General features: G+C 35.4%; 1 protein-coding gene across 1 annotated transcript in view; it reads right to left on the bottom strand.

Moving 5' to 3' along the window:
- Tenm1 (teneurin transmembrane protein 1) overlaps positions 1-26169 on the bottom strand; it is a 362575-nt gene that overhangs the window by 258029 nt on the left and 78377 nt on the right. The window contains exons 3-7 of the mRNA XM_027433524.2: positions 11592-11605; positions 9975-10166; positions 8592-8802; positions 4168-4269; positions 2447-2641 (exon numbers count right to left, since the gene is read on the bottom strand). Of these exons, the coding sequence (XP_027289325.1) occupies positions 2447-2641; positions 4168-4269; positions 8592-8802; positions 9975-10166; positions 11592-11605 (714 nt within the window). The remainder of the gene's footprint in view (positions 1-2446; positions 2642-4167; positions 4270-8591; positions 8803-9974; positions 10167-11591; positions 11606-26169) is intronic.

The raw sequence follows: 26169 nt of genomic DNA, 5'->3' as shown, positions 1-26169 counted from the left end.
TGCAAGTCTAACTTTGGGTGTAGATTGTTATCACAGAAGGTCTACCATTAGCACTGTTATAGCTATCATAATCACCCAAAGATCTGAAAATCAATTAAACAACATTGTAATGATTGATCTAATCACCAAATAAAATACCCAAATGTATATCTAATTTGATTCATTAGGTAGCATAAAGGTAAAGTCCAAGATATAATAGACTATTTTCAAAAGGGCTTTATTTGGTTATGGCAAAATATGACAATAATAATAAACAGAATGCCATTACTTTATTCTGACTGTTTTTCTTAAGAGATTTGCTACATTCAATTCATGTTTCTTATGTCTAGCCTCTTTTCTCTTTCAGAAATCAGGCCACACCCTTTGCAGCTGTAAGTTAGAACTTGCAGACCTTCGGTGAGGTAGGGGAGGAAACAAACCCAGCTCCTCCTCTTGCCACTGCAATAGTTTTTAGCCCTACCTAGTTAGTACCTGCTTTCTTCATGTTTCTTGTCACACATGCTAGGCTCAACTCAATTCTGTGGTATCCAACTTACTGCTAAACTCTGGATAGCTGTAAAAGTCAGAAATGTTTTTGTTTTTCCAGAGGATTCCTACAAAGGCTCCCTCTGTTGGCAAGGCCCCCACCACAATGATGTACGTAATAGCTATGTTTCATACTTTCTAATTTCAAGTTACCCCTCTAAGAGTCTCATAAAGCTCTTTCCCAGGTAAGGCCTAGTCATGGCTCCCCATGGTTTCCAGGGAGTCTCTCTCCTAATAAAGCTCACTCTGAAGGGGTTTTCATGAGTAGAAATTCTTGCTATAAACATGTTTACATCATAAAAGCCATACTTAAATCAGAGTGATGAAATCATAGGCCTGGGGAAGGCAGATGTGGAGGAAATGGGTGTTTGTAAGGACATTGCTGATTGGGAGCAAACTGTGAAACCATGTGTTCTGTTTAAAAGAAACTGCTGCTACTTGGTTCCAGATGATGTGGGTCCAGTCTCCAGACATTCTAGTATTCAAGGGAAGCTTGAAATGGGGATCTGCAATGTAACCCGTCTCTATTTTGAAAATTTGGCAACTAAAGCAGTCAATAACAACAATGACAATACTATGTCTGGAAACAACATCTATCTATAGCTTGATCCAGCTTATAGATTCGTCATATGTAATATAAGAGTAAAAATATTTTCTATTGTAACTCTGTAAAGCTTATGCCATTAAATATGGTGATCATTCTTCTGTGTTATTTTGGCCATTTTACATATCTTTTTAGAGCCCAAGCAAAAGGCTAATTTGAGATAAATTCCCTTTTCAGCTGCTTATGAAATTTAAATCAGAAGAGTCTGATGAATTAGGTTACATGATTTTCATGGAAAATTGTAGATGTGATAGTCACTCATTGTTAACTGTGTCTGGGTCTATACAGCATCTGAACTTATACTTACATAGAATGATAGTTTGATCATTATAACAAAAAGTATTTCTAAGATGTGTTAGGAACTCCAGTGCCTTGTACAGGTCCAACGGAATTCACTGGAATAAACAATGTCTTTACACTCATATTCTACTGCCACTGATGGAAGTGGACAGCTAAAGTCTTGCTTGTTCATGGACTAGAATGAGATTAAACCCTTTAGAATGCTGTGTAATAGTCTTAATGAGAGATCTTTAAAAAGCAATTACAGTGCATTTTCAGCATCCCCTTTCCTGAACAACAGTTGTGATGAAACCATCTCCCATGGTAATAGTTTAATATTATTTCTGAAATCAGTCTTATTTGAGGAATGTGGCATGAAAATGGTCTGATTACTAGTAAACTAATTTTCCAATATGTCTGTTTAAGTGATAAAACTATAGGCATTTCAAAATATTTTTTCTAAAGACTCCTTTGGGGTGAATTTAATACAAAGGCTCTGCTTTGAAACCATTAGTGGCAAGCCTGATATTTTTAGTCATGGAGGACAAGCTTCAGCATGAGGCATGGAAGAATAAATAGATAATATAAAGCAATAATAATAGTGGTAATTACAAATCACTCTCAAAGAAAACATTTTCAAATGTGTCTATATCATTATTTTATTGTACTCTTTAAATGCAATGCTTCATTATGCAGTATAATACACTTTATAATAATGAAAACATATGAATTAACACCTAAAATAATCAATATGCAAATTCACATGTTATAAAACAGTATTAGAAATTAGGAGAAAAGATATCACTTTTGCATTACCACTTTGCAGGTGCCATAGAAACAGTCTCATGTTGTCTGTGAGACTTCCCGAAGAGCCATGAGCTTCCTTGACCTCAAACCTTTGCTGTGTGTACCAAGAGCACTTTGAACACCTACTGCATTTGCAAAGATTGTTTATATCTCTACTAGTATTACAGAATGACACTTTGGACAAACCAGTGAGAGAAAAGCCTGAAGAAATATACTGAATGGGGTTCTGACCTTCCTCACATATTTCTCCTTTGTATCCTGGAACACAAATGCAGACTCCCATAATGCAGGTGCCATGGCCAAAGCACGTTGGGTCAATGCATTGTTCTTCTGGAACATCACATTCAGGTCCTTTCCAGCCATTCCTGCAGACACAGTGGCCTTTCTCATATTCTCCATTTCCGCCACACAGCACTGGGCATGAATCTAAAGGTTGACAAATAAACTTGTAATGTTTTTATAATCCTGTTAAAAATCTCACAAGAATAATTCAGTATTGGTTCTAGTATATCATTTCTGGCAAAAAGTAATATTTTCATCTTACTCTTTATTAAATAAGATTATGATCATGATTACAGGCAATTTTCCCCCCATAGAAGTGGGGTGAAGATAAACTATGAAGATTTCTGAAGTGGGGAATAAAAACTTGCTTTTGATTTCATCACAATGTCAAACTATTATCACTGCTACTATATTAAGCTAAGGGTTTTGTCTCTTAGATGGTTTTTATTTCCTCAAATACATATATACTACTCTTTGGAAGAAAAGTGTACATTAAAAACTAATAAATAGGATGTTATGCATATGAAAAGGGTCTTGTAAAGAATTGCAACAGACATCCCTTCAACAGACATACTTTTACTCTATTCTGTTTTGTCACTATGTGTGTTCATTTTAAATCCATGAGGTTTTTTTTAGGGTAGTGTCCATATCTTCTTTTTCCTTATATGTCTTTTAAAACATAAAACTATTCTTCTCCATTTCACAAGATCTGTTATGGTACAGGGAACCTAGCAACTGCTTTAGAATTCTCTATTGAATGGAATTTAATCTAAATGAACAGTTCTTTTTTTTCTTCTAAGAGACCCAAGATTAACCAAGTAGACCAGAAACTTTTAGACTACATTGAATACAAAAAGGAAGCATCTGCAAAATAATAACTCTAACTCTAGAAGAATGCATGGTACAATTTGTCTAAAGCTTTGTAAGAATTAATTAAACTAAGTGTGAGCACATGAAACAATAAAGACTGCTAAGTGTAACTTTTGAATTTCCATTTCCTACTTTCTAAACCACATATCCATTTAGTGATCCATCACTACTTTCAGTTACGATGGTATTTTCAAATACTAACTTTTCCTTTTGAACTCAGACTGTTATGAATTACTTTATAAAAGAAATATGAGCAGTATATTGTAGTTGGCTCAGAGGAACTAGGTTCAAATCTCAGCTGGTACTCAATCTTAGCTATTTCCTTATTATTCCTTCTGAGTTTCTTTCTTTGTCAATAAAATGGGGCTAATAGCAGACCTACTTCATAGGATATTGTAGGAAAGAGGAATTAAAAGAGGCAATGAGAAGTGTTTAGAATGCAGTTGGCATACTAAGTGCTCAGACTTCAGTGACAATTATCGGAGAACACTGCCCGGTGTTGTTGCTGCTACGACTATTGTTACTATCACCACTATGAGTTCTTCAATGGCGGTTCTCTAAAACAGTGGTTCTCAACTTATGGGTCATGACCTTATGGAGTGCATATATCAGTTAGCCTGCATATCAGATATTTGCATTGCAATTCATAATAGTAGCAAAATTACAGTGGTGAAGTAGTAATGAAATAATTTTATGGTTGAGCGTCACAACAAAATGAAGAATTGTATGAAAGGGTTAAGACATTAGGCAGGTTGAGAGCCACTGCTCTAAAACAGTCAGAATCAGAAACACAACATTACCTCTAGCACAGTCAGGTCCAAGGAATCCTGGAAAACAATGGCAATGTCCAGAGATACACTCTCCATTTCCATTACAGTTGGTTGAACAGTCGTCCATAATTTCTATTAATACAAAAGAAGAGAAAAATGAACCCACATTTAGGCTAGAGATATAATGTTTTACAAGTTTCAGGAATTCTTTGTCTATAATAATCGTGTCCTCTGCTGCAAAGTACTTTTGCTCAAAATTAGATGGTAAAGATTTCTGCATGATGTCATATGCAATAGATTATTAAACATGGTTCTCAATTTGGTGAATTGACTTTTTAAGAGAAGAACAAAAACCAACTCATCTCTAAGTGCATAAAGGGTCTACATAAATTGTATTCTTAAGAGGTATTCGTGATAAAGCTAAAAAGGTATGAGAAATAGAAGACATTTCTCAAAAGCAAAACAGATTCTAAAATGCTACCCATAAGACAAAGACTACTGCATTTTTTATACTTAGGTTGTAGCAAATAAAGTTTCTTCTCTAGCAATGTGGACTATTTAATATACTATACTGTCTTGACAGGTTAAATATGATAATCAGTAGTTCATTTTCATTAATAAGTGACAATGGCATGCTTTTAAAGTAAGTGTTCATATTAAATTCACTACCACTAAAAGCATTTGAACCTAAGTATTTTGTTGAGAAATGCCTTCTTAACTGTAAATGCTCATCAGTTCCCTGCCACTAATTTTTTTCAGTCCATTATTATAAAATAGTTTTCAAGGGGATGGAGAAGGCTTTGAAGGTACCCATAAAGTTGTACAGAAAATACCCACAATAGGTTTATATAACTTCTCTGAAGAAAAAACTATTTTACAAATGTCTTTGAAGGTAGCTTTAATTTTTTATAGTTTAAAATTATATTTGAGTGTAATAATGATTAACCCACAAGTCTATAAAAGATCATTCTTGCTGGTATATGTATTTGTTATATATTTGTATGTGTGGTATATGTATTTGTTATATTTGGTTGTTTTTTTGAGAAATCAACATTGTGTAGGTAGTGAAGGGAAGGATCTGGAAGGATATGGGTGAGGAAAAATATGATTAAAATATATTTAATGTCAAAAGTTGTTTTAAATCATAAAAATATAAAAATTCCATGCTTAGCAATCTTGAACTCAGAGTCTTTTTTATTTTCTTCTCTTCCTTCCTTCCTACTTTCTTTTTAAATTTTCACCTATTAAAATCATTTTACTGACTTTTCTATTTTTAATTTAAAAAACCCTCCTTCACTTGGAAAAATACTTCCAATACAAAAGAGAGGTTCTAGGAAGTGGTCTTGGTATCTTTGCTTGAATGATAAGAATGAGTAATTAAAGCAAAGAAATTGCATTTGTATAACTGTAGCCTATGAGACCATTATAGCAGTAGTATTATTGTGTTGCACCTATAAGATGAATTCCTGGACTTTAGTTCTCAATTTCCTAAATCTTGGTCTAAGGAATCTTGTCCAGTAATCACTAATCTACTAAGCACCCTAGGTGAATCTGTAGGTACTCCCACATTAAAGAATCGAGAACAATGAACTTTAATTAGTGTACTATGTAGTTAGACAGCCTGTGGTTGATGTGTTTGAATTTTTCCCTGGGCAGAATAAAGACGAGGAAAGGAACCCATTTTAGACAATCTTTAAAGAGATTGGAATGGATTCAGATGCTGCATGTATTATGAAGGACACAATCCCTAGTTTGTTTATGAAATGTATAATCCCCATTCATTGTTATTAAGACCAGATATAAAAATATAAAAAGACAATGTGTATGCTGTAGGGTAAATGATTTATGTGCTTTAGATTATTAGGGGGAAATGCATTTGGACTTAATTTTCTGTTATTTTATCAATTTTATTTTATGTATGAGTGTTTTACATGCATGTATGTATATGCATCATGTGTGTGTTTGGTGTCTTCAGAGGCCAAGAGAGGGCATATCCTAGAATTGGAGGTATGTGTGGTTGTGAACCACCATGTGGGTGATGGCAACTGAACCCAATTCCTCTGTAAGAGCAACTAGTGCTTCTAACTACTGAGCAATCTCTCGAGGCCCCTTGAACTTTCTTTGATGGAACAGGGAGTGAAATATATTTGGTCCTTCTCATATTAAACAAGTATAAAAGTAAAGATAACAACTTGCATGTGTAAAAGGCAAACATACTGTTTCATATGAAACTGATGGCTTGATGTCCAGATGATAATCATATATCTGAAATGTGAAATTCCTCTGGGGATGAAATAAGGTAAAGGTAAAAAGTCTCAAGCATGGTTCTGGGTCTACTAGCTTTTGACAGTTTAATAGGTTGGTTAGTATTTATAAATTGATATCAGGGGTTAAATGAAAAGGAAGTGATAATACTCACAAATTATTTTATATCTTCTAATTTTTCTAAATCAGTCTGTCATAATTTAATGGCAATCACATCATCAAAATTGTATTCTGATTTCTTTCATTGCAGTGAATTCTAAGGATATTACTCTTAGTGACAAAATAATGATGTTACTGAAAATATATCATTTTCCTAGCTAACAAAAATATGTATTTTGAAGATGCAAGATCAATGGAGTTAGTCTCAGTATGATTTTTATTGCTTTTCTAATTACTTTATAGGAAAATCTTTAATAGTCTTATGGTTAGAATACTGTTTTCTACTCTCTCAAGGTCTTCAGCATTGTGTAAAAATAGAACCTAATTGTTATCAAGAGCAGATGGTCTATCTATTAACAGTCAACACATCTTCCTAAACATATGGCTGAACAGGTTAACTAAAGGATAAAGTGGTTGAGACTTGTATAGAGAACTGACAGCTGTAAAAGATTTTCTCTTCTTTTTAAAAGACATGTGTTTTATGAAAATTCAAACAATCTGATGCTCTGCCTACAAGTTGTTTACCCTGGGGACTCCCAATTTGCTAAAGAGCATTGTTTTCTTCCCACAAAGGGTCAGGGGAGTAAGTTTACTGAGAAAACATGACAGAAGACTGAGATGCTTCAGACTAACCAGGGTGATGGTGAATAAGAGTGTATATCGGCATTGTATTTAGAAAGAACACACTTTAAAAGGACATGGACACATTTAAATAGGCATTTGATTATCAGACCCAAAGAAATCTGAAGAAAGGGCTTGGAACGACTCAAGTTATTGTTCTCAGTATTCTTCTCTAAGTGTTCTTAATTTGTATTTTGAAGTCTTAGTGGTTCTGTAATCAATTGTCCTAAAGAAATGTATTGATGCCAGTCTTTCTATTTTAGGAAGTATTTATTTGCTGTTATTTTATAATCAAACCAATTAACAGAGTCTTTATTTCCTAGCTCCATTTGTCTCACTGGGGATAGAACCTTGGGAATCATACATGTTAGGTAATTGCTGTCACCAAACCTCATCCCTAACCTATTTTCTATTTTAAGATAGGGACTCACTGGTTTGCCAAGATTGGTTTGAATTCCCTTTTTAGCTCATACTGACCCTAAACTCACAAACCTACATGTATGATGTCACTGGATCAGGCTCAGCTTCACAGGGATACATTTGCTTATAAGTTTTCTCTCTGAAGTTGTTAATTTATATACAATTTTTAAAAATCAATATTATTCAAGGAATATTTTTGTTAAGAACATATAAAGGGTTGCATGACAAGTGTCTTAAATGTGAGCAAATACTGGAGAGCTTTCAAAAATCTTAACCAATATTTTAACAACAATGAGAACAAAAACAAAATGTTACTCATAGTAAAAGTGACTAGTGACTTAATTTTTTAAAATTCACTTTACATACCAACCCCAGTTCCCCCTCCCTCCCCTAGTCCGGCTCCCCTCCACCCCCCCCTTCTACCCCCATTCACTCCTCAGAAAGGGTAAGGCCTCCCAGGGTGAGTCAACAAAGCCTGGCACATTCCATTGAAGCGGGGACCACGCCCCTCTCCCCTGCACGGAGGCTGAAGAAGGCATCCACCATAGGGAATGGGCTCCAAAAAGCAAGATCATGCACCAGGGACAAATCCTGGTCCCACTGCTAGGGATCCCCCAAACAGACCAAGCCACACTACTGTCACCCGCATTTAGAGGCTTAGTTCGTTTCCATGCAGCCTCCCCATCTGTAGGTCTAGAGTCTCTGAGCTCCCAAGAGCTGGGTTCAGCAGAAACCTGGTGATAGGGACATTCTCAAGAATCCACAAGGATGATCCCAGATAAGACTCCTGGCAATATCAGAGAGTGCTTGAACTGGCCTTCTGTATTCAGATTGGCAACTGCCCTCTCATCAAAGAGCCTTTATCCAGTAACTGAGTCAATAGTGACTTTAAGGTAGAAAGAACAATATGTCAGAGTAATAAAATATTTTGCCACCAGTATTTATCTATAGATATACTATGAATTTAAATAACAGCCAAGGCAGTTTACCAATTGCTGTAGTTAGCACAAACACTTGCTCCATCTTTTTTCCATCATTGTAAAATGCCAGGTACCAAGGTCCTTGGTCCATATACTCTATGAAGCCTGTCTCCTGAAGGGATGTTAAGATCAGATTTCTTGGGGAGTGCTGGATGTCATCAGAGCTCTTAGAGTCCTGCTTTACCAGTTGTTTGCCATCCATTAATTTCACAAAGTCAAACTGGAACAAATACAAACACAAAAATGAGCCTGAACAATTTTTTACTTCTAGACATATAACCATCTTTAACTCTTACTTAGCTATTCAATATGTATTCCTTTGCTTTGCTACTTAACAGTTCCTAGGTATATTTGAGGTCAAAAGCATTTGTTAGTTTTTATAATTGATTTACTACACTTGCAAATTTTTAAAATTTCTCACTTTGAGACTGTTGAAAATAAAAATTGTTTTAAAGCAAACCCTGAAGAAATAGAAACAATTTTGAGTATTATGTATAAGATCTTGACATTTTACCAAACAGAGAAGATATTTGACAACTTATTCTGCTCAGAAATGTGACCTTGTCAACAAATTTAAACGTTTTTATAGTTTTTAAAACTCAATCAAATAAAAAAGATACATGACAATATTTATTACAATTTACTTCCTTTGTGGGTATTTAAATATTCAAAGGTCACTTTTTCCCTTAATCATTTGGTGAATACATGGCTTTACACTTTCCTGTGTCTTCGTGATTCACATTTGAATGGCATTTTAACTATCCTTGACTTGGCTAGAAGATAAAGTTTTGGTGTTAGCCATCACTGTTGGGGGAAGTATAGAGCAGCATTCTTAATGGATTAATGCTGAAAAGAAATAAACTTAATTAAAACATGAGAAATATGGTATCTCAGGTTTATGAATGGGCCACGGAAACTGCAGAGGTTTTACATATTTGAATTCTTGTCAATGATTTCTTATAGAAAAAATATCCTGTATGTAAGATATAGTCTGCTTATTTTTGAAAAAATTGCAGAACTACCTTCCAGTTGTGCTTTCTGTGACTGGGATAACAGTAAAAGGATAGACAAAAACTAGTGAGGAAGGTACTGACTCTAGAGCTAAGTCAGATGAGAGGGCTGTGACACAATGACTTTTTCCTAGGAATAAGGAGATCAAGTTTAAGAATGTTTTCTTCAACTGTCTTTTCTGAATATGTTTTGCTAAATGCTATTCTTTATTTCTACATGCTGCATTTTCATTAGAGTGTGATTAGTCTGGATATTTCTTTGCTACAAAGGTTTCTCTGCCTTCATATTTGACTCCTACAGTATTCACAAATCACAACATTTGAATTGCTTGATATAGTAGCCTCTAAAAAGATTTAAGAAAATACCTATTATATAAAATACCTGAGTGTGTGTAGGTGGAATGTTTCTTCTGCCATAAATTCCCAGCAGAGAGTCCTTGGCTAAAGAAATATTGAATTTCAGATATATCGGATGGTGGATAGTAATCTGGAAACGCCAGAATAAGCCGGGTGGAATAGTCTGCATGACCTGTGCTCCGATGTCAACCTCACCAGTATCAATTGCTCGTCCCTTCTGAAACACTGGTTTTTAAAAAGAGAGAATTATACACATTATTAATCATAATTTATAAAGCAATGTTTTCCAGCTTTTCAAGAACAGATACATCAAAACAACTTACTCAGATTTTCTTCTTCCCTATATCTTTCAAGATCTTGCTGAAATTAAATATCTTCTAAGGAGCCTGTTATGGCCAACTATTATACCAGTTTCTCTGTTAAACTCATATTGCATTGATTTTGTTTAACACAATTACTTTTAAGTATTTACTGGACATTATCATGATAACTGCAGGAGTTGCCATGATGAGTAAGATGTATTTCTTCCTCTCATAGAATTTTGAAAATAATTGAGGAAATGGGACAAATATAAAAGCAACTACATTGCAAAGGAAATTAGCTGCTATGAGTAGTCAAAGGAAGGGAAACTGCTTGGTTTAAGGGATACTTTTTATCCCTATTTTCATGCTCTTTATTTTCTTTTATTTTCTCATAGAAATTACATTCCAACACACTGTATATTTTGTTTATGTATTACATATTACGTATTTTCCCAGGACATAAGAAAAGCATTTTGAGCACAAGGGCTATGGCTGCATTGTTCATTGCTTTATTCTCAGTACATAGAAAATATATGTGAATGCATGTATAGATCACACCCACACCACCCACCACCCCCACATATATATATATATGAATGATATATATATATATGAATGATATATATATATGTATATGTATATGAATGACCAATATATAATTATTTAGTGAATAGGTGGGTGGATGAGTCATAAAAAGGTAATTATAGGATATAACATTGTACATGAGTCTTAGAAGAAGCAGAAGACTTCAACATAGCCATGGAAAAGATGTTAGAACATGGAAAGGGATGCTTGTAGTAAAACACAGTGGTATAAAATTGTCATCTTAAGGTTGTGGAATATGCATATATAAAGAAGAACTCTAAATAGAGTTTGATAGAAATAATGGCATGTTGTCTATATTGTCTTGGGAGTCAGTCAAAAGAATTTGATTATTAAAGCTAACATAGAAGAGTAAGAATATCTGAAATAGTCCAAAGAAATCATATTATTAACTATTTATCTGGAGAAAACCTAACATATATGTAATTCTTTGTATAAATATGCATATATATATATATAATCATATTTCTCATCTGAGCTTACAATATTCTCCACAAGTACAAAAGATGATCTAACAAAAACCCAAGACCTAGGCATAAGAAGCCCACTTTTGAGTTGTTGGTTGGAGTTGTCCAAGAGACTGTCAAGCATACAGTTTGTTGCTACTGCCCTTGGTTGGCACCAAGAGGTGGAACTTAAATCCCTATTGTAAAGACACCATGCACTTTGGACATAGAACTCAAAGGCCCCTGGGCTGGAAATGAACTGAATGTCTTCCCCTGAGGACTAGCTATTACGAAACTATAAGGTACTATGTAAGCTTCCAAAGGAGTGGCAACCAGCAGTCCTATGCAGCTATGATACTTATCAACCACAACAACAACCTGCATGACATAATAACTCAAAGTGTGCAGTAGTGGCATACATATCTTGGCGGTAATCAACGGGCCTTAAGACCTCTTCAACAAGTGGGATATCATACCTGGTACTGAAAATCTAGCTAACTACCCTGGGCTAGTGATGTCACAAATCTTTGATGAGAACACAAAATCACCACTTAACTAAACCAGCATGATCCCTAACTACATTATAAATGGAAAAGTTTAGTCCTTACTTCTCATCATGGAAACTTCTCTTTATAACAGATAGAGGCCATTATAGTAAACTACACCATTCAAAAATGCAGAGTTGTCCTAACAGATACATCTACAAGAAGCTCACACACCTAAGGCTCATGGAACACTGTAGAAGAGGGTGCAGAATGATTCAAAGAGCCATAGGATCAGGGAGTTTGTTGTGAGATTGTATCGCTTAGTCATGCCAGAATCTACGCCCATAAATCTCACCAACATGGCTGCCTAAACACGAGATGAACAAGGTTGTCCAACAGTAGACATGGCAATGTAGATGGGAGAAAGCCTATGAGTTCTCAACTCTACTTCTCAAAAAAAGCAAATTAAAACTATAGGCAATTAATGAATGTTGAGAGGGAGAGAAATATTTTTCTCCAAGGAAGAGTATACTAATTGGTTATCTAATACCAAATGGTCAGCCCTGGCAACATACATACAAGTAAGATTAAACAGACTTAGCCAATTATATTTAGAAATATATATATATATATATATATTATATATATATATATATGTGTGTGTGTGTGTGTGTGTGTGTGTGTGTGTGTGTGTGTTTGTGTGTGTGTGTGTATGCATGCATGTATGTGTGTGCGTATACAAATAAGAATTTATGTAGTGACAATGAAAAAGAGGCCATGAACGTGAATCAAAGCAAGGAGGGAGTATATGGGAGTCTGAAGGGAGGAAAAGGAAGGAATAAATGATTAAATTATATTATAATCTCAAAAAGAAAAGAGAAAAATAGTATGATATGTTTTAATAATTGTTTAATAATTCATATGCACATGCATTTTATTTTAATCATATTTACTCCCCACCTATCCCCTAACTCCTTCTACTAAGTCCATATTATGCTGCCATATACAAATTGTTGCCTACCAGGGATTATACCATTGAAGATAACTGTCTCACTCTACTCCAGAACTGTCATTAACTCCCCAGCTAGAGGTGGAGGTTTGTGAGCCTCTAGCTGTCTACACTGGAAAAACTGGCTTGATCTTGTGCAGGTTTTTTTTTTGCAGATTTTTGAAATTTGAATTAGAAACAATATTGTTTTTCATGACAATCCCAGTTCCTTCTCCCTCCCCTCCTCCCCTACCATCCCCCCCACTAAAACCCTACCTATCACGTGTCCTTTCTGCTCCCCCTGGATGGTGAGGCCTTCCACAGGGTGTCATCAGAGTCTATTTGGGATAGGGCCTAGGCCCACCCTGTGTGTCTTGGCTCAGGAGGTATTCCTCTATGGCTCAGGGAGTATTTCTCTATGTGGAATGGGCTCCCAAAGTCCACACCTATGCTAGTTTTTTGAACAGACAATCACAGCTGCTCTGAGTTCATGAGTACCTAAGTTCTGCATGTCCATAAGAACACTATTTCACCACTGGCATCCCCAAAATCTGGTTCTTATACTCTTTCTGCCCTCTCTTCCATGGTGTTTCCTGAGCCTTCTGGGGGGGGGGACGAGTATGATACTGCTAAAGGAATACTCCAACATATTTGTTCTTTTTATTTTGACCAGCTGTGAATTTCTGTGTTAAGCATTGTCCACTGTACAAACATGCTTCTCTGATGAGACCTGAGAGTGATAGTTGCAATAATCTTGTCAGAAGCCAGCCTTGGCGACCCCCCATGCCTAGCTAGCCGCCAGTTAGCCTAGCATCCCACCCCTCAGGTTCTGGGACCTGGCCTGAGAAGCAACTAACACCTTCCCCCATTTCCTTAGTTAGTGCTTGAGATAAACATAGGAGATTCCGGATACCTGGCCTGAGAAGCAACTAACACCTATTCCTTCCCCCACTTCCTTAACACAGGAGATTCCAATACCTGCCTGGGAGCAATTAACACTCATTCCTCCCCCCACCTCCTTTTTCTCTGCTTTCTCCTTTCTCTTTATAAAGCCCCTTGGTTTCAATAAAGTTGGCCTTGACAAGAAAACCTGCTTGGTCCCGCTCTTTCTTTCCTGCCCATCATTTTCAGTCGTGATCCACCTCGGACTCACGAATTACCAAAGGCCCGCGGGCTGGGGCATAATCTTAGGTGCTGAGACACATATTTAAATAGAAATTTGATACGATGTTTATTTAGGAAAATAAATTGTATTAGGTTCACTCATGGGCTTGTGAACTCATTGGCTTTTTTCTCTTCATCATGTTTACAGTACCAGGCATGCTTTTTCTCTTTTGGAGTGGGTCTTTAATGAAATCAGAAAGCAGTTGATTACCCAAGTGCATTCATGCCAGTATTGTTCATATATATATATATTATATATATATATATATATATATATATGCTTGTCATTATTGTAGCTCACAAGATTTACAGTTGGGTAAGATAGCTGATTTTTCTCTCCTAGTAGAGTATATATTACCTCACCTTTTGGTACAATAAAAATTGTGCATGATTTCTCCACATCTTAGGAGTAAAAGTTTATGGTGGATTTAGCAATACGGTCTTACCATCAAGCAATAGCAATAGCCTGTATTACTTTGGTGGTCTCCAGGTTTCCTCTGACCAACAACTGGAAGGGGGATATTCCGTTTCTTGTACCGGGATTTTAATTTGGTAACATGTGTCTTTTGAAAGGATCACTTTTTTCTGTGTAGGTTGCCAATCTAAATGCCAATTTATAAAATGCCAATTTAAGTCTTTCACATGTATCATTAAAATTTTTAATAGAGGGAAAGGCTAGGGCATCGATCAGAGTTATATAGTAATTTCCTGTAAAGCTCCAGTAAAGAGGCACCCACTGCCCAAACTGGAAAGGTTTGGGTGTGTCAGATATTCTAATCCTGAGGAAGAATGCAGGAAGGAATTAGAGGGAGACACAAGAGAAACATAAGGAGTATGATCTTTGATTCAGGTGAAATGACACAAATACTTGAATTTAGGGGAAGCACAAATAACTTCTGTAGAAAGAGTACATTGCAGTGAAAAGTAATTTCGTATAGATGGAAGGTAGGAGAAAGATAGCAGAACAATACAGAAGAAGATTCCAAAGCAACACTTGTCAAATTTTAATGTGACCAAGGAGTCTTCAGATAAAAGCATTGAATGAGTAGGTTTGAAGTAAGACACTTTTACAGGATTCCAAGTGATGCCTATGTTGCATGTTCACTTGTCAATACCTGAGAAGTCATGGTAATGGTCACGAAGACAAAGGGAACATTAAACTGACACCATGATTGTGAGTTTGGATAATGTAGATAGTATTAATAACCAAATATATGAAACCCGGAAATATGTGATCTGTGAGGACAGATGTTAAGTTTGCAGGAGAATAACTTTATTTGATGTACTAGCTTAATGTATCTTTTTATGGACTACTGTATCATGTGGTACAAAGGGAAAAAGGGAATTGGTTTGCTTCCATTTTAAGCAAGGAGTTCTATGCCTCAGGAGGGAAAATTGAATTTGGCCTCATTTCATTCCATCATTATATATTTCAGCCATCAACTCTGTGTCCATACCAAACAGTTTAAAAACACACATGGTCCCTGTCCATTATGTTCACCTGACATAAAATTAACAGCCCATTAAGAAACACACCTGCAGTGACTTTATTCACAGGCCGATGCCTTGCAGCTTTTAACTCCCTAAAATACCTACATTATTTCTTTTTGTGTTAAGGCCAAGAGTAATAACTATTTTAAGAATGTTCACTGTTAACTGTTAATAATAGATTTCAAATGCAATTTTGAACATAATTATGTATTACAGGACACACAATTTTGTGAAATTGACATTTCTAATAAAACATACCCTTTGAGATAATAAATGTCCAACAGAGTACCTTATTTTTCACTGAAGGTTACTTTTCTTCTATGTAAGACAGAGCAATTTGGTTCCCAAAGGGTTGATTATAAATTTAACTGTTAAGATTTTAGAATCAATAAATATCTCCAATGGGTAGGAGATTAATAGGCCATATTTATGTGGACATTTTTTCTCTCAACATAATATTCAGTTTATCCAGCATCTATCCTCATTAGAAGCTTTTTAATCACTTCTTAAAATGCACAATTTAGTTATGCAAACAATTATTATAAATATAAAACAATTAAAAATGTTGTAAGATCAACAAAAAAATTTTAGGTGACATGAATAGTCTTTAATTAATAAATGTACTCATTCTTAAAACTGTGAAAAACTGGTTGGGGAGTATTAAGTTTTATGTGGAAGCCTTACCTAATATTGCAACTTTTTTTCTGCACTGTATAGCATCATGCATTACATGACACTGCTATTTTAATGTTATTTATTAAATCAAAAGAGGTTCATGAAGTTCTGTTGCTGGAGTTTGCTGGTTATTAACATCTCTGTATATCTAGAGTACATATACATCAATAATTTATTAAAATGATTTTACAAGAAGATGGTCTTCTCCTTTACAAGCTTAAAGTTAATATAAGGTAACAATATATGAACAAACAAGTGGACCATAATTTAAATAAAAAGCGAGAAAATAATCTAGTGGTGATGTTTTGGTATTAGAGAAGAGAAAAATCTCGTAATTTATAGATGGGAAATTTCCCAGCCCCTAACTTTTTAGAATGTTGTGCACCAGAAAGAGAAGTATCTTCCTGTTTGCAACTTACACCATTAAATGACCTTTTCCATTTTATTATCTCTCATAATTGGTTATGGATTGCATTATTTCATTTTTTAATGGTGTAACTCAAAAGATGGGGAAACTACAAAAAATAAAAACAACTCAAACTGTGTTTTTTTTTCTGAAAAACATACTTGATTAATGAAAGAAAAATAAAACACTAAGCACACTTACCCCTGACTCTGATTGTATACAAATGACACACAACAGAATGATAAGCTATGCTTTTGTAATGTTTGTGCTTCAATGATCATTTATTTACTTTTTAATTGCTGAAGACCATAAAAATGCTCAAGAAGAGCATGCTCTCTAGTAACAGAATACTTTTCCTTGTACACATGGGGAATGAAATGGAGAGAGCCTTGAATCAGATCATACTGTGTAGTACTGTAGTTATCCCAGTCTTAACAATATCCACCAATTTAGTTTGAGCTAAACACTCTCTTTATAGGTTGCAACACAACCATCAACTGCTGAGCAGAATAAACCAAAGGCAGATAAACTATGTTGAAGGATGGCACACTAAGTGGAAGTAGCTTTCTTCAACAAGAAAAGGTCAAGCTACCTTGAAGGAAAAAATTAGGGCATGAAATTTATGATGGACATGGTTTGCAGTGACTGTGTCATTTAAACCAAGATTTCGAATACCCAGACTCATACCTGAACATTAACAATATGATTATTATGAAAATTATTTTTATAAATACAGAGTAGTAATTATATTCTAGACTTAATGCATGCAATTTTTACTTAATATGCCATGATATAACTTAATTCTATTATGGTTCAATATATGCAAATCAAAACCCAATCAAACATTGGCACTTGACTGGGTATGTGTTCACTAAAAATAACCTTTATACAAGGCCTTCATGTAAAAATGACTAGGATAAATGGCACTGTATTTGTATCAACAGAAACATGAACATTTTATAAAGGCATTTAAGAATTCCCTGAAAAGTATCTAAGTATCATAGCCCAGGGAAAAGAACCAGGTACTAAGAATATATTTATTCTACATTTCATCCTATTGCATATTCAACATCCTGAAGGAGCTTAATTGCTCATTTTGTGTGTGACATGATTTAAGTACCATATTTATTGTATTTCAAATGCAATATAACTTCACACTAATAAGTCCTTGTAAAATTTAGAGTATTAGTTCTTAGAGAAAAAAAGGGAGGTAAAATAATCTTTATTTCCCATATTCTAAAACTATGAAGATATTCAATGGAATGGCCAAAGTCTACCGTTTCTATCCATGTAGCTTCATTTAATTTTTATCTGATCTGTTGAAAGAGAATATTATAAAATTTTATATTTTAGAAAATTATTATATTTTAGAAAATTATTGTATTTGTTTTTGAAACCCTTGACACTGATGTTAAGGACCCACATATCTTAATTTTTGATGAACTCTTAATTCATTAAAAGAGTTATCTAGATTATGTATCAAACATATTTTGGCATACATTATATATCACCAAAACAGGCATGACAAAGAAGTAGAGAAATGAACCTCACACATAGTAAGCATTGTGAACACTGAATGCAAAAAGCACATCAATTAGCTATCTAATATCAAATGGTTATCCATATAACATATATACAAGTAATATTAAACAGATTAAGTTATATTTGGAAACATGTATGCACATACTAAGTAATGAAAAAGAGGCCATTAATTTGAAAGAGATCAAAGAGGGGTATACTGGAGGGTTTAGAGGGAGGAAGGGAAGAGAAAAATATTGGAGTTACAGTTTCAAAAATAAAACAAACAGAAATGTAAAAACTTGTTGCTAATAATAGCTTATTTTGACCTTTCATTCCAATGTTTGAAGACAGAAATAAATGGCTAAAAAAAATGGAGGATTACCCAGCTGTTAAAAACAATGACATTGTGAAATCTGCAGGCAAAATGGATGGGATTAGAAATACAATCATCTTGAGTGATGTAACCTAGACCAAGAAAGACAAACATGGTATGTACTCACTTTATTAGCTGTAAGGTAAAGGATAACCATTCTACAATCCATAGCAGAGAGACTAGATAACAAAGAAGGCTTGGGGGGCCCTCAGATCTCCCTGGGAAGGGAAAAATAGAAGAGATTTTGTGGGTGGCCTGGGGATGGATGGGTAGAGATGGGAACATGAAGCAGATTGTGTGGAGGTGAAAGTGATTTCTGGAAAGGGGGACCTGGTTCAAGGTGTACTCCCAGGAATCTACAAGGATGACCCCAGATAAGACTCCTAGCAGTAGGGCATACATAGCCTGAACTGGCCATCTCCTATGACCAGACAAGACTTCTAGTAGATGCCGGGCGATGATGGCACACACCTTTAATCCCAGCACTCGGGAGGCAGAGGCAGGCAGATCTCTGTGAGTTCAAGGCCAGCCTGGTCTCCAGAGCGAGTGCCAGGATAGACTCCAAAGCTACACAGAGAAACCCTGTCTCAGAAAAAAAAAAAGACTTCTAGTAGAAGCATTGGGTCACCAATTGAGCCACTTAAGTTTTGACCTACAGTCTGTCCTGATTATGGAATGTGATGGGGTAAGAGTGGCACAGAGATTTGGGGAGTGGCCAACCCATGACTGGTCCAGCCTGAGACCAATGCCATGAGATTGAACCCATCCCTGAGACTGCCTGGAGCACCAGGACTGAGACAGGCTGGATGGTCAAGAGACATAGGATAGAACCAAACATGACTGGAGGAAAAAAAACTCAATGTAATGATTCCTGATGCTATTCAGCTATACTCATAGAATGGCACCTAACTGAATTGTCATCAGAGAGGCTTCCTCCAACAACTCATGGAAACAGATGCAGAGACTCATAGCCAAACATTAGGCAGAACTTGAGGAATCCTGCTGAAGAGGAAGGAAAGATTGTAGAACCAGAGGGGCCAAATACACCAGAAGAAAATCCACAGAACCAACTAACCTGGGATCATACGGGCTCACCGAGAAGGAACGAACAACTAGGGAGCTTTCTTGGGACTGACCTCTACCCTCTGCATATATGTTACAGTTGTGTAGCTTGTTCATCTTGTGGGACTTCTAATAGTGGGAGCAAGTGCTATCTATCTCTGAGTCTTTCAGGCTTTTGGGAACCTATTCTTCATACTGTGCTGCTTTGCCCAGTCTTAATACATACAGCAACTTGTTACGCCACTGTTTGTTGATATCCATAGGATGCCTGTCCGTTTCTGAATAGAAACAGAGGAAGATTGGATTAGGGGGCAGAGGGAAGTCTGGGGAAGGGCCTGGGAGGAGAGGGAAACTGAGCTTGGGATGTAAAATAAATAAATATTAAAAACTTAGACATTTGAGAAATCAAAGTGAATACTATATGTTTGCAAATAAAACCTCTTTATTTGCCGATGCTGATAATAGATTGTTGTGTCCAAAATCTATTAATTAATTTCATACTTGACAAATATTTTACAGTACATGTATAAAAGTTTAGGTTCAAAAATGGAAATTCTTCATAACCTATAACAATATCTTATATAATAAAGTATATATGTTTTCTGTATATATGTGTATAGTCTATGATAAAATAGCATTGCTAAAAGTTTGTCTTTAATTGAAGGACTTAGTTGGAATGGATGTATAAAATAAAATGCATAATTATTTAAAAAATTTTTAAGTGTTTTTTAAGTAATCCAAATTTTGTGTTGCTTTTATAGTGCTGGGAAGTTCTAGACATGTTACTGGATAAGAAAAGCAATAAATAGCCTTGATCAGCTTTCCTCACCAGTGTAAGAGGAGCATGAATGTTATGGGAGTATGCAACCACTTTATCATTTGAGTTAAAGACCATTACAAAAGATGAAACACATGCTTTGTATCCTTAATTGGGCCCCAAGCCCATGGCTGGCTAGGTCCTAGGTCCTAGGGATAGAACATAATACTATTATTCTGCTAAACTGATGTAATAATAAATGACCCCCTAAGTTCTTAACTTTATGCCCATAAATTACAACATTTGTCAACACTTATCGGAGAAAGTGCTTTTTGCAATAAATGGAAATTACTGCAAAACCTCAGAACAGGTCAGCCTGTAGAGAATATTAGACTATGGATTTCTCTGTTCTCGGTAGAATATTTATATTATATATATCATGCCTAGAATATTTATATTATATATATCATGCCATCAAGGCTTGGAGATTATCAGTGAGAGGTGGTGGTGGAAATATTATAAGGGTGCCGTAAGTAGTGATTTTCAGCAAAGCTGTTTGCTGGTTATTACAGGGCCTTCAAACAAATGACCTCACTACAGCCGTGATTGCATCCATAAAGTCCTATCTACCATGAAGGCAGCCAAAATCCTAGCATGTTTGGGGCAGGGGTTGAGGAGCTATTGAAATTTATGGCTTCTAGGAGAGAAAGAAGCAGTTTTCTTCAGGGATGTGGCTCCTGAGAGGCTACCCTTGATCCAGTACTTGGGTCCTGTACCCATGCACATACAGGTAGCACTAAGTGGACTCATCAGGTTTAACAAAAGACAACATGAAATTAGGAGGTATTAGAGAAGAAGGAATGGAGAGTGGCCTTGGTCAAAGCATATTGTATGTATAAACAAAATTCTCAAACAGTAAAAATATTTTAAAAACATGCCCATTAATGTTTATTACAGGATTATTCATCGCAGTCCAAAAGTGAAAAACCTACAAAAGGTCTCTCAAATAATGAATGTATGAATTAAATCTGGCACATCTGTTTGATGGAATATCATTCATCCATAAAAAGATTAAGTATATATGCTATGTATGACTTGCATATTTAGAGAATATATCAGTAAAAACATTTGTCCTCAAATGGTTACATATCATATAATTATATTTGTGTAAATGCAGAAATTTGTGAATATATGCAGACTAAAATATATTAGTAATTGCTGACGTAAAGGGACAATTGTCATATAGGAGTTCTGTGTAATCCTTATAATTTTTTAGAATAACAAAAATGTTCAAGTACAAAATAGTAGTGATGGCAGAATAAGTATGAATATACTAAAATTCATTGAATTGTGAACTTAAAGTGAGTGGTATATAAATTATACATCATAGCTGTTATAGAAATATGGTTAAGAGGTATCATTGACATGAAATGTTTGCACATATGTTGCAGAGCTTTCTGCAGCCATTTCACCCCAAATAAACACACAAAGACTTATATTAATTATGAAACTGTTGGCCGGTGTCTTGGGCTTCTTATTGGCTAACTCTGTCTTAATTATTAACCCATTTCTATTCATCTATGTATTTCCACGTGGTCTTATCTTAGCAGAGAAGGGTCTGGACCTCTAACTCCTTTTGGTGGCTCACATGGCGACTGCTCTGGTGGGCCCTCTCTTTCTACCTTTCCCAGATTTCTCCTTGTTTCTTAGTCCCACCGATCTTCCTGCCTCATTGGCTGAATAGTGTTTTATTCATTAACCAATAAGAGAAACATGTATACAGAAGGACAGCTCCCCATATATATATAAATGATATTATACTATGATATAATATCACAAGAGTTTTTATGTGTTCCTTGGTGATTGGTATGCCATCTGATACCTAGAAGCTGAAGTACTTACTCTTTGTCCAGTACTTGTACAAAGTATGAAAGGGAAGGAGTAACCAGAGAGATGTTTATTTTCTACATTTCATATGTAATGTTAGATACTGTTATATAGAGAGAGGTATAAGGTATCCAAGTCATATAATTTTGAACTTTAATATGGTGGCAGGAGCTCACTCTTGATTACTATTTGCCTTAGAATGTGTCTGTGGAACACTCAGAACTCTTACATCTGTCTAAATTTTCATTGTCTGCTAACTGGACATTTAATAACAATTAGATGATTATCTATAACATAGTTGAAAGTTTTATAAATTTATAAATTCTAATACCTGGCCTCCAGACAGAGAGGCAGCTTGCATAGGCATTGATTTTCATTGGTTGTCATGTTGCTATAACCTTTGATATGTACAACTTAGGAACCCAGAAGAAATTCAATAATATGAAATTAACATTTTTCACAGACAAAACTCATTTCAGAGAATAGCAATAATAACAATAATAAAAATAAATGATAGCATTATTGAACATTTATAGTGCCTTCTTTCTTGAGTTCCCATGTCTTATTTTTAAAAAATATATCATGTCTCTTCCTTACCAGTACAACATGCAATTTGATATAGTAGTTTATCCCTGAGGCTTCTCCCTCCTTTTCTCATGTGTTTCCTCCAGGACTTTAGTCTCTTCACAGTCTCTTCTTACTTGCATCTTCAATCTTTCTTTCTCTATTGGCTACTTATTCTTTGTCTTCAAAACACAAATCTTTCTCCTTGTGAAAACAATAATCCTCATGGCCCTTTATCTACTTATACTGTTTATCTCTTCATTTTCTTGTCAAACCATCTCCATCCAGTACCCCTATTGCTTCATTACATACTTATCATGTAGACTTTTACCATCTGTGTGCCCCCTTATGACTCTACTTACTATTCCATTCTCCTAAATATGTACTCCTGAAGTGTATCAGGATGAAATCATCTTGTTTCCCACGGTCTAGCTCAGACCACTGGTAATGAGTTCCCCTTTCACATTTTTTTTCCATTTTAAGCTTTTAAATACTTAATCACCTTACTTCTATTTATGTATAACAGCTGGCTGTGTGCTATTTTGCATTGCAGGTACCTGTATGTATATTCTTTCAGTTCTCCAATTTAATCAGACTGCTTAAGGGCAACAACCATGTTTTCTGCTTCATTTGTTAACTCTCCACACTACTTAGCACCATTAAATATAAACTTAATTGATATAACATTTAAATCAAGAGTTTCTGTACACTAAGATTTTCATTTTGGTTGCCTTCCACTTATGTTAATTTGAGGACTGATGTGGTCAGGTGTAATTTTTCTGCCAACCCAACGTTAATTTATTTTTCCTTCTCCCAGGCCCAAGCACGGAAGATGGTACCTGTGTGTGAATCTGATGAAGACAACTTCAGAAGGATATATAACAAAACAGGAAGGACTAAGGGAAGATATGTGGTGCAAGAAAGATAAAGAAGAAAAATGCATATTATTAGAAACATAGAGCCAAACAATTATATGAGATTATTTCCCATACAATTACTAAGTTACACATGGAAAGTACATACTTGTGTTTTCAATATATTTTTTTATTTTTGAAGTTAAAATATAATTAAATCATTTTCTGCCTTCCTCTCTCCAACCCCCTCTGTGACTTGCTCTCACTCAAATTCAAGGCTTCTATTTCTTTTATTTTTGCTGTTATAATATGTCATATGTATAATAACATAATGTATTCCTAAATATATAAATATAACCTGCTCAATCCATATTATGTTACATGTGTGTATAATTGTTTTATTATTTCAGGAGTGATGATTAGCATTAAAGATCATAGCAGAATAGGCTTTGGACTTATTGGGAGAGCCAGATGAACAGGAAGTTTGCTGTGGAAATTCATCTCCTAGAAATACTAGAGAAACTATACTCATGAAGCCCTATTGACATAGCTGCCTAAAAATGACCTGGACAAGGATAACACTGATACACATGATAACATGGAAAGGGGAAATCTCATGGGGCCTCATTCTTTGAGAAGAACTACAGGCAATTAAGAAATAGTGAGAGTGGGAAAATAGTTTTCCTCTAACTTGGTTATTCAAAAATATGTGGTCAACCTTGTGTCTTAATTCTGAACTTGCAAGACTTCATTTTGAAAAGTAAATTTCAAATAACTTGAATAATTTTGGTTTCATGAAAATACTGGTAAATGTTTGATCTTTCTATAGTAATAACGTAGGTTGAAATATAGTAATAACATAGGTTCTATAGTAATAACATAGGTTGAAATAAGTGGATAATCAGTGAAGTGTGTAATCAATAGAGTCAGATATATACATGGGTGATAAATTCTACAATGAGCTGAATTCTCTAAAAACCTATGAAATTATGAGGATGGTATAGGACAATTCCTTACTTTTGAAAGGACTAGCCTGGGATGATTATCCTATTGTATAGTAATCTACTTAGTACGTCCCTTAGTGTAGGATATCAAACTCAAGAGCTCATAAGATAAACTCCTATAGTATGTCATCACAGGAAAGGTACACACTGGATGAAAATAAGAGAATAATTAAACCAAAATGAGAATCACACATTAAACATATATAACCAAGAATAGTTAGCATGAAATTTTTTATACAATTAGTTTGCCTTTTAGCACAGAGAAGCCCTTTTTATAAATCTGCTTAGAAGTCAAGTCTCCACTATGCTTTAGAAAAGCTTTTGTTAAAACTGAAATATATTGATAAAGTGATTTAATCTACTTGAAACAAGCTGCAGTACTCTAGCTGGGCCCTCTGAAATCTTATGTTGGAGAAACATCTCTATATCATTATAGGTAACATTTACTGTAATTCAACATCAATCTTTAAATATAATAATGTTAAGTTACCAACAATATTTTCTTTGTTAGTACATTATTATTTTATGCATGTGGTTTACTGTGCTTATCTGAATTATTCCTAATTCTACCATAGTGTCCTGGACTCTGATATTCTTTAAATAAAAGACACTGAAATGGTGGGTTTACTCAAAGAGCAGCTGAGTGCACTGTAATAGCCATTTGTCCTATGAACCAATACTGAAGAAAACAGCATTATCCTGTGGGGCTGTGTTTCATCTGAATGAACAGTGATTACCTTTGGGCGGGTGATACAGTCCTTTCATTTGGTGCCACAGAGTGAATATTTTTCAGACTTTTATATTTATTTATTTATTGAAAATAGATTCTTCTCTCATACAATACATCCTGACCACAGTTTCCCCTCCTTACACTCCTCCCAGCTCCGCCCTACCGCTGTCTCCTCCTTATCTATTCTCTTTCCTTTTCCCTTCAGAAAAGAGTAGGCCTCTAAGAGGTAACAAAAAACGGGACAAAACAAGGTACAATAAGACAAGGCAAAAGCCTCCCCCTCCCCCACCCCCGTCAAGACTGGACAAGGTAACCCAATAGGTGGAAAAGAGTCCCAAGGGCAAGCAAAAGGACCAGAGACACACCTGCTCCCACTGTTAGGAGACCCACAAGAATATCAAGCTAACAGCAGTAACATATACACAGAGGACCTAGTGCAGACACACATAAGCACTATGGTTGCTGCTCCAGTGTCTGGGTGTACGTATGCATCCTGATTAGTTGAATCTATGGGCTGTGTTCTCTTAGTGTCCTCCATTCCCTCTGACTCCTACAGTCTTTCCTTCCCCCTTTCCATGGGGTTCCCTGATCTCCAAAGGGAAGGACATAATAGAGACCTCCAGTTTAGACTTTCTCTCCTGTCTGACTGTGAGTCTTTGCACCTATTCTCATCTGCTGCTGGGGGAAGCTTCTCTGAAGACTTTTAACTACTGGTTCTGTCTATGAAATCAGTATCTGTGAAACCCCAAGTAAATGCAGAAAATTATCAAGACATTCAAGTTTCAAACGTATTACTGCATAGATCTGTGCATACTGTATCTATGACTCAGGTAAGACAGAGCAAAGAAAAAGTAGTCTACTCTCCTTCTTTTCTTTTCCTTGACACTCTGTTGTGGCAAGTCAAAAGG

The sequence above is a fragment of the Cricetulus griseus genome, chromosome X (genome assembly GCF_003668045.3).
Source record: "Cricetulus griseus strain 17A/GY chromosome X, alternate assembly CriGri-PICRH-1.0, whole genome shotgun sequence".
NCBI lineage: Eukaryota > Metazoa > Chordata > Mammalia > Rodentia > Cricetidae > Cricetulus > Cricetulus griseus.
This window is presented reverse-complemented; position numbering and strand designations above follow the sequence as displayed.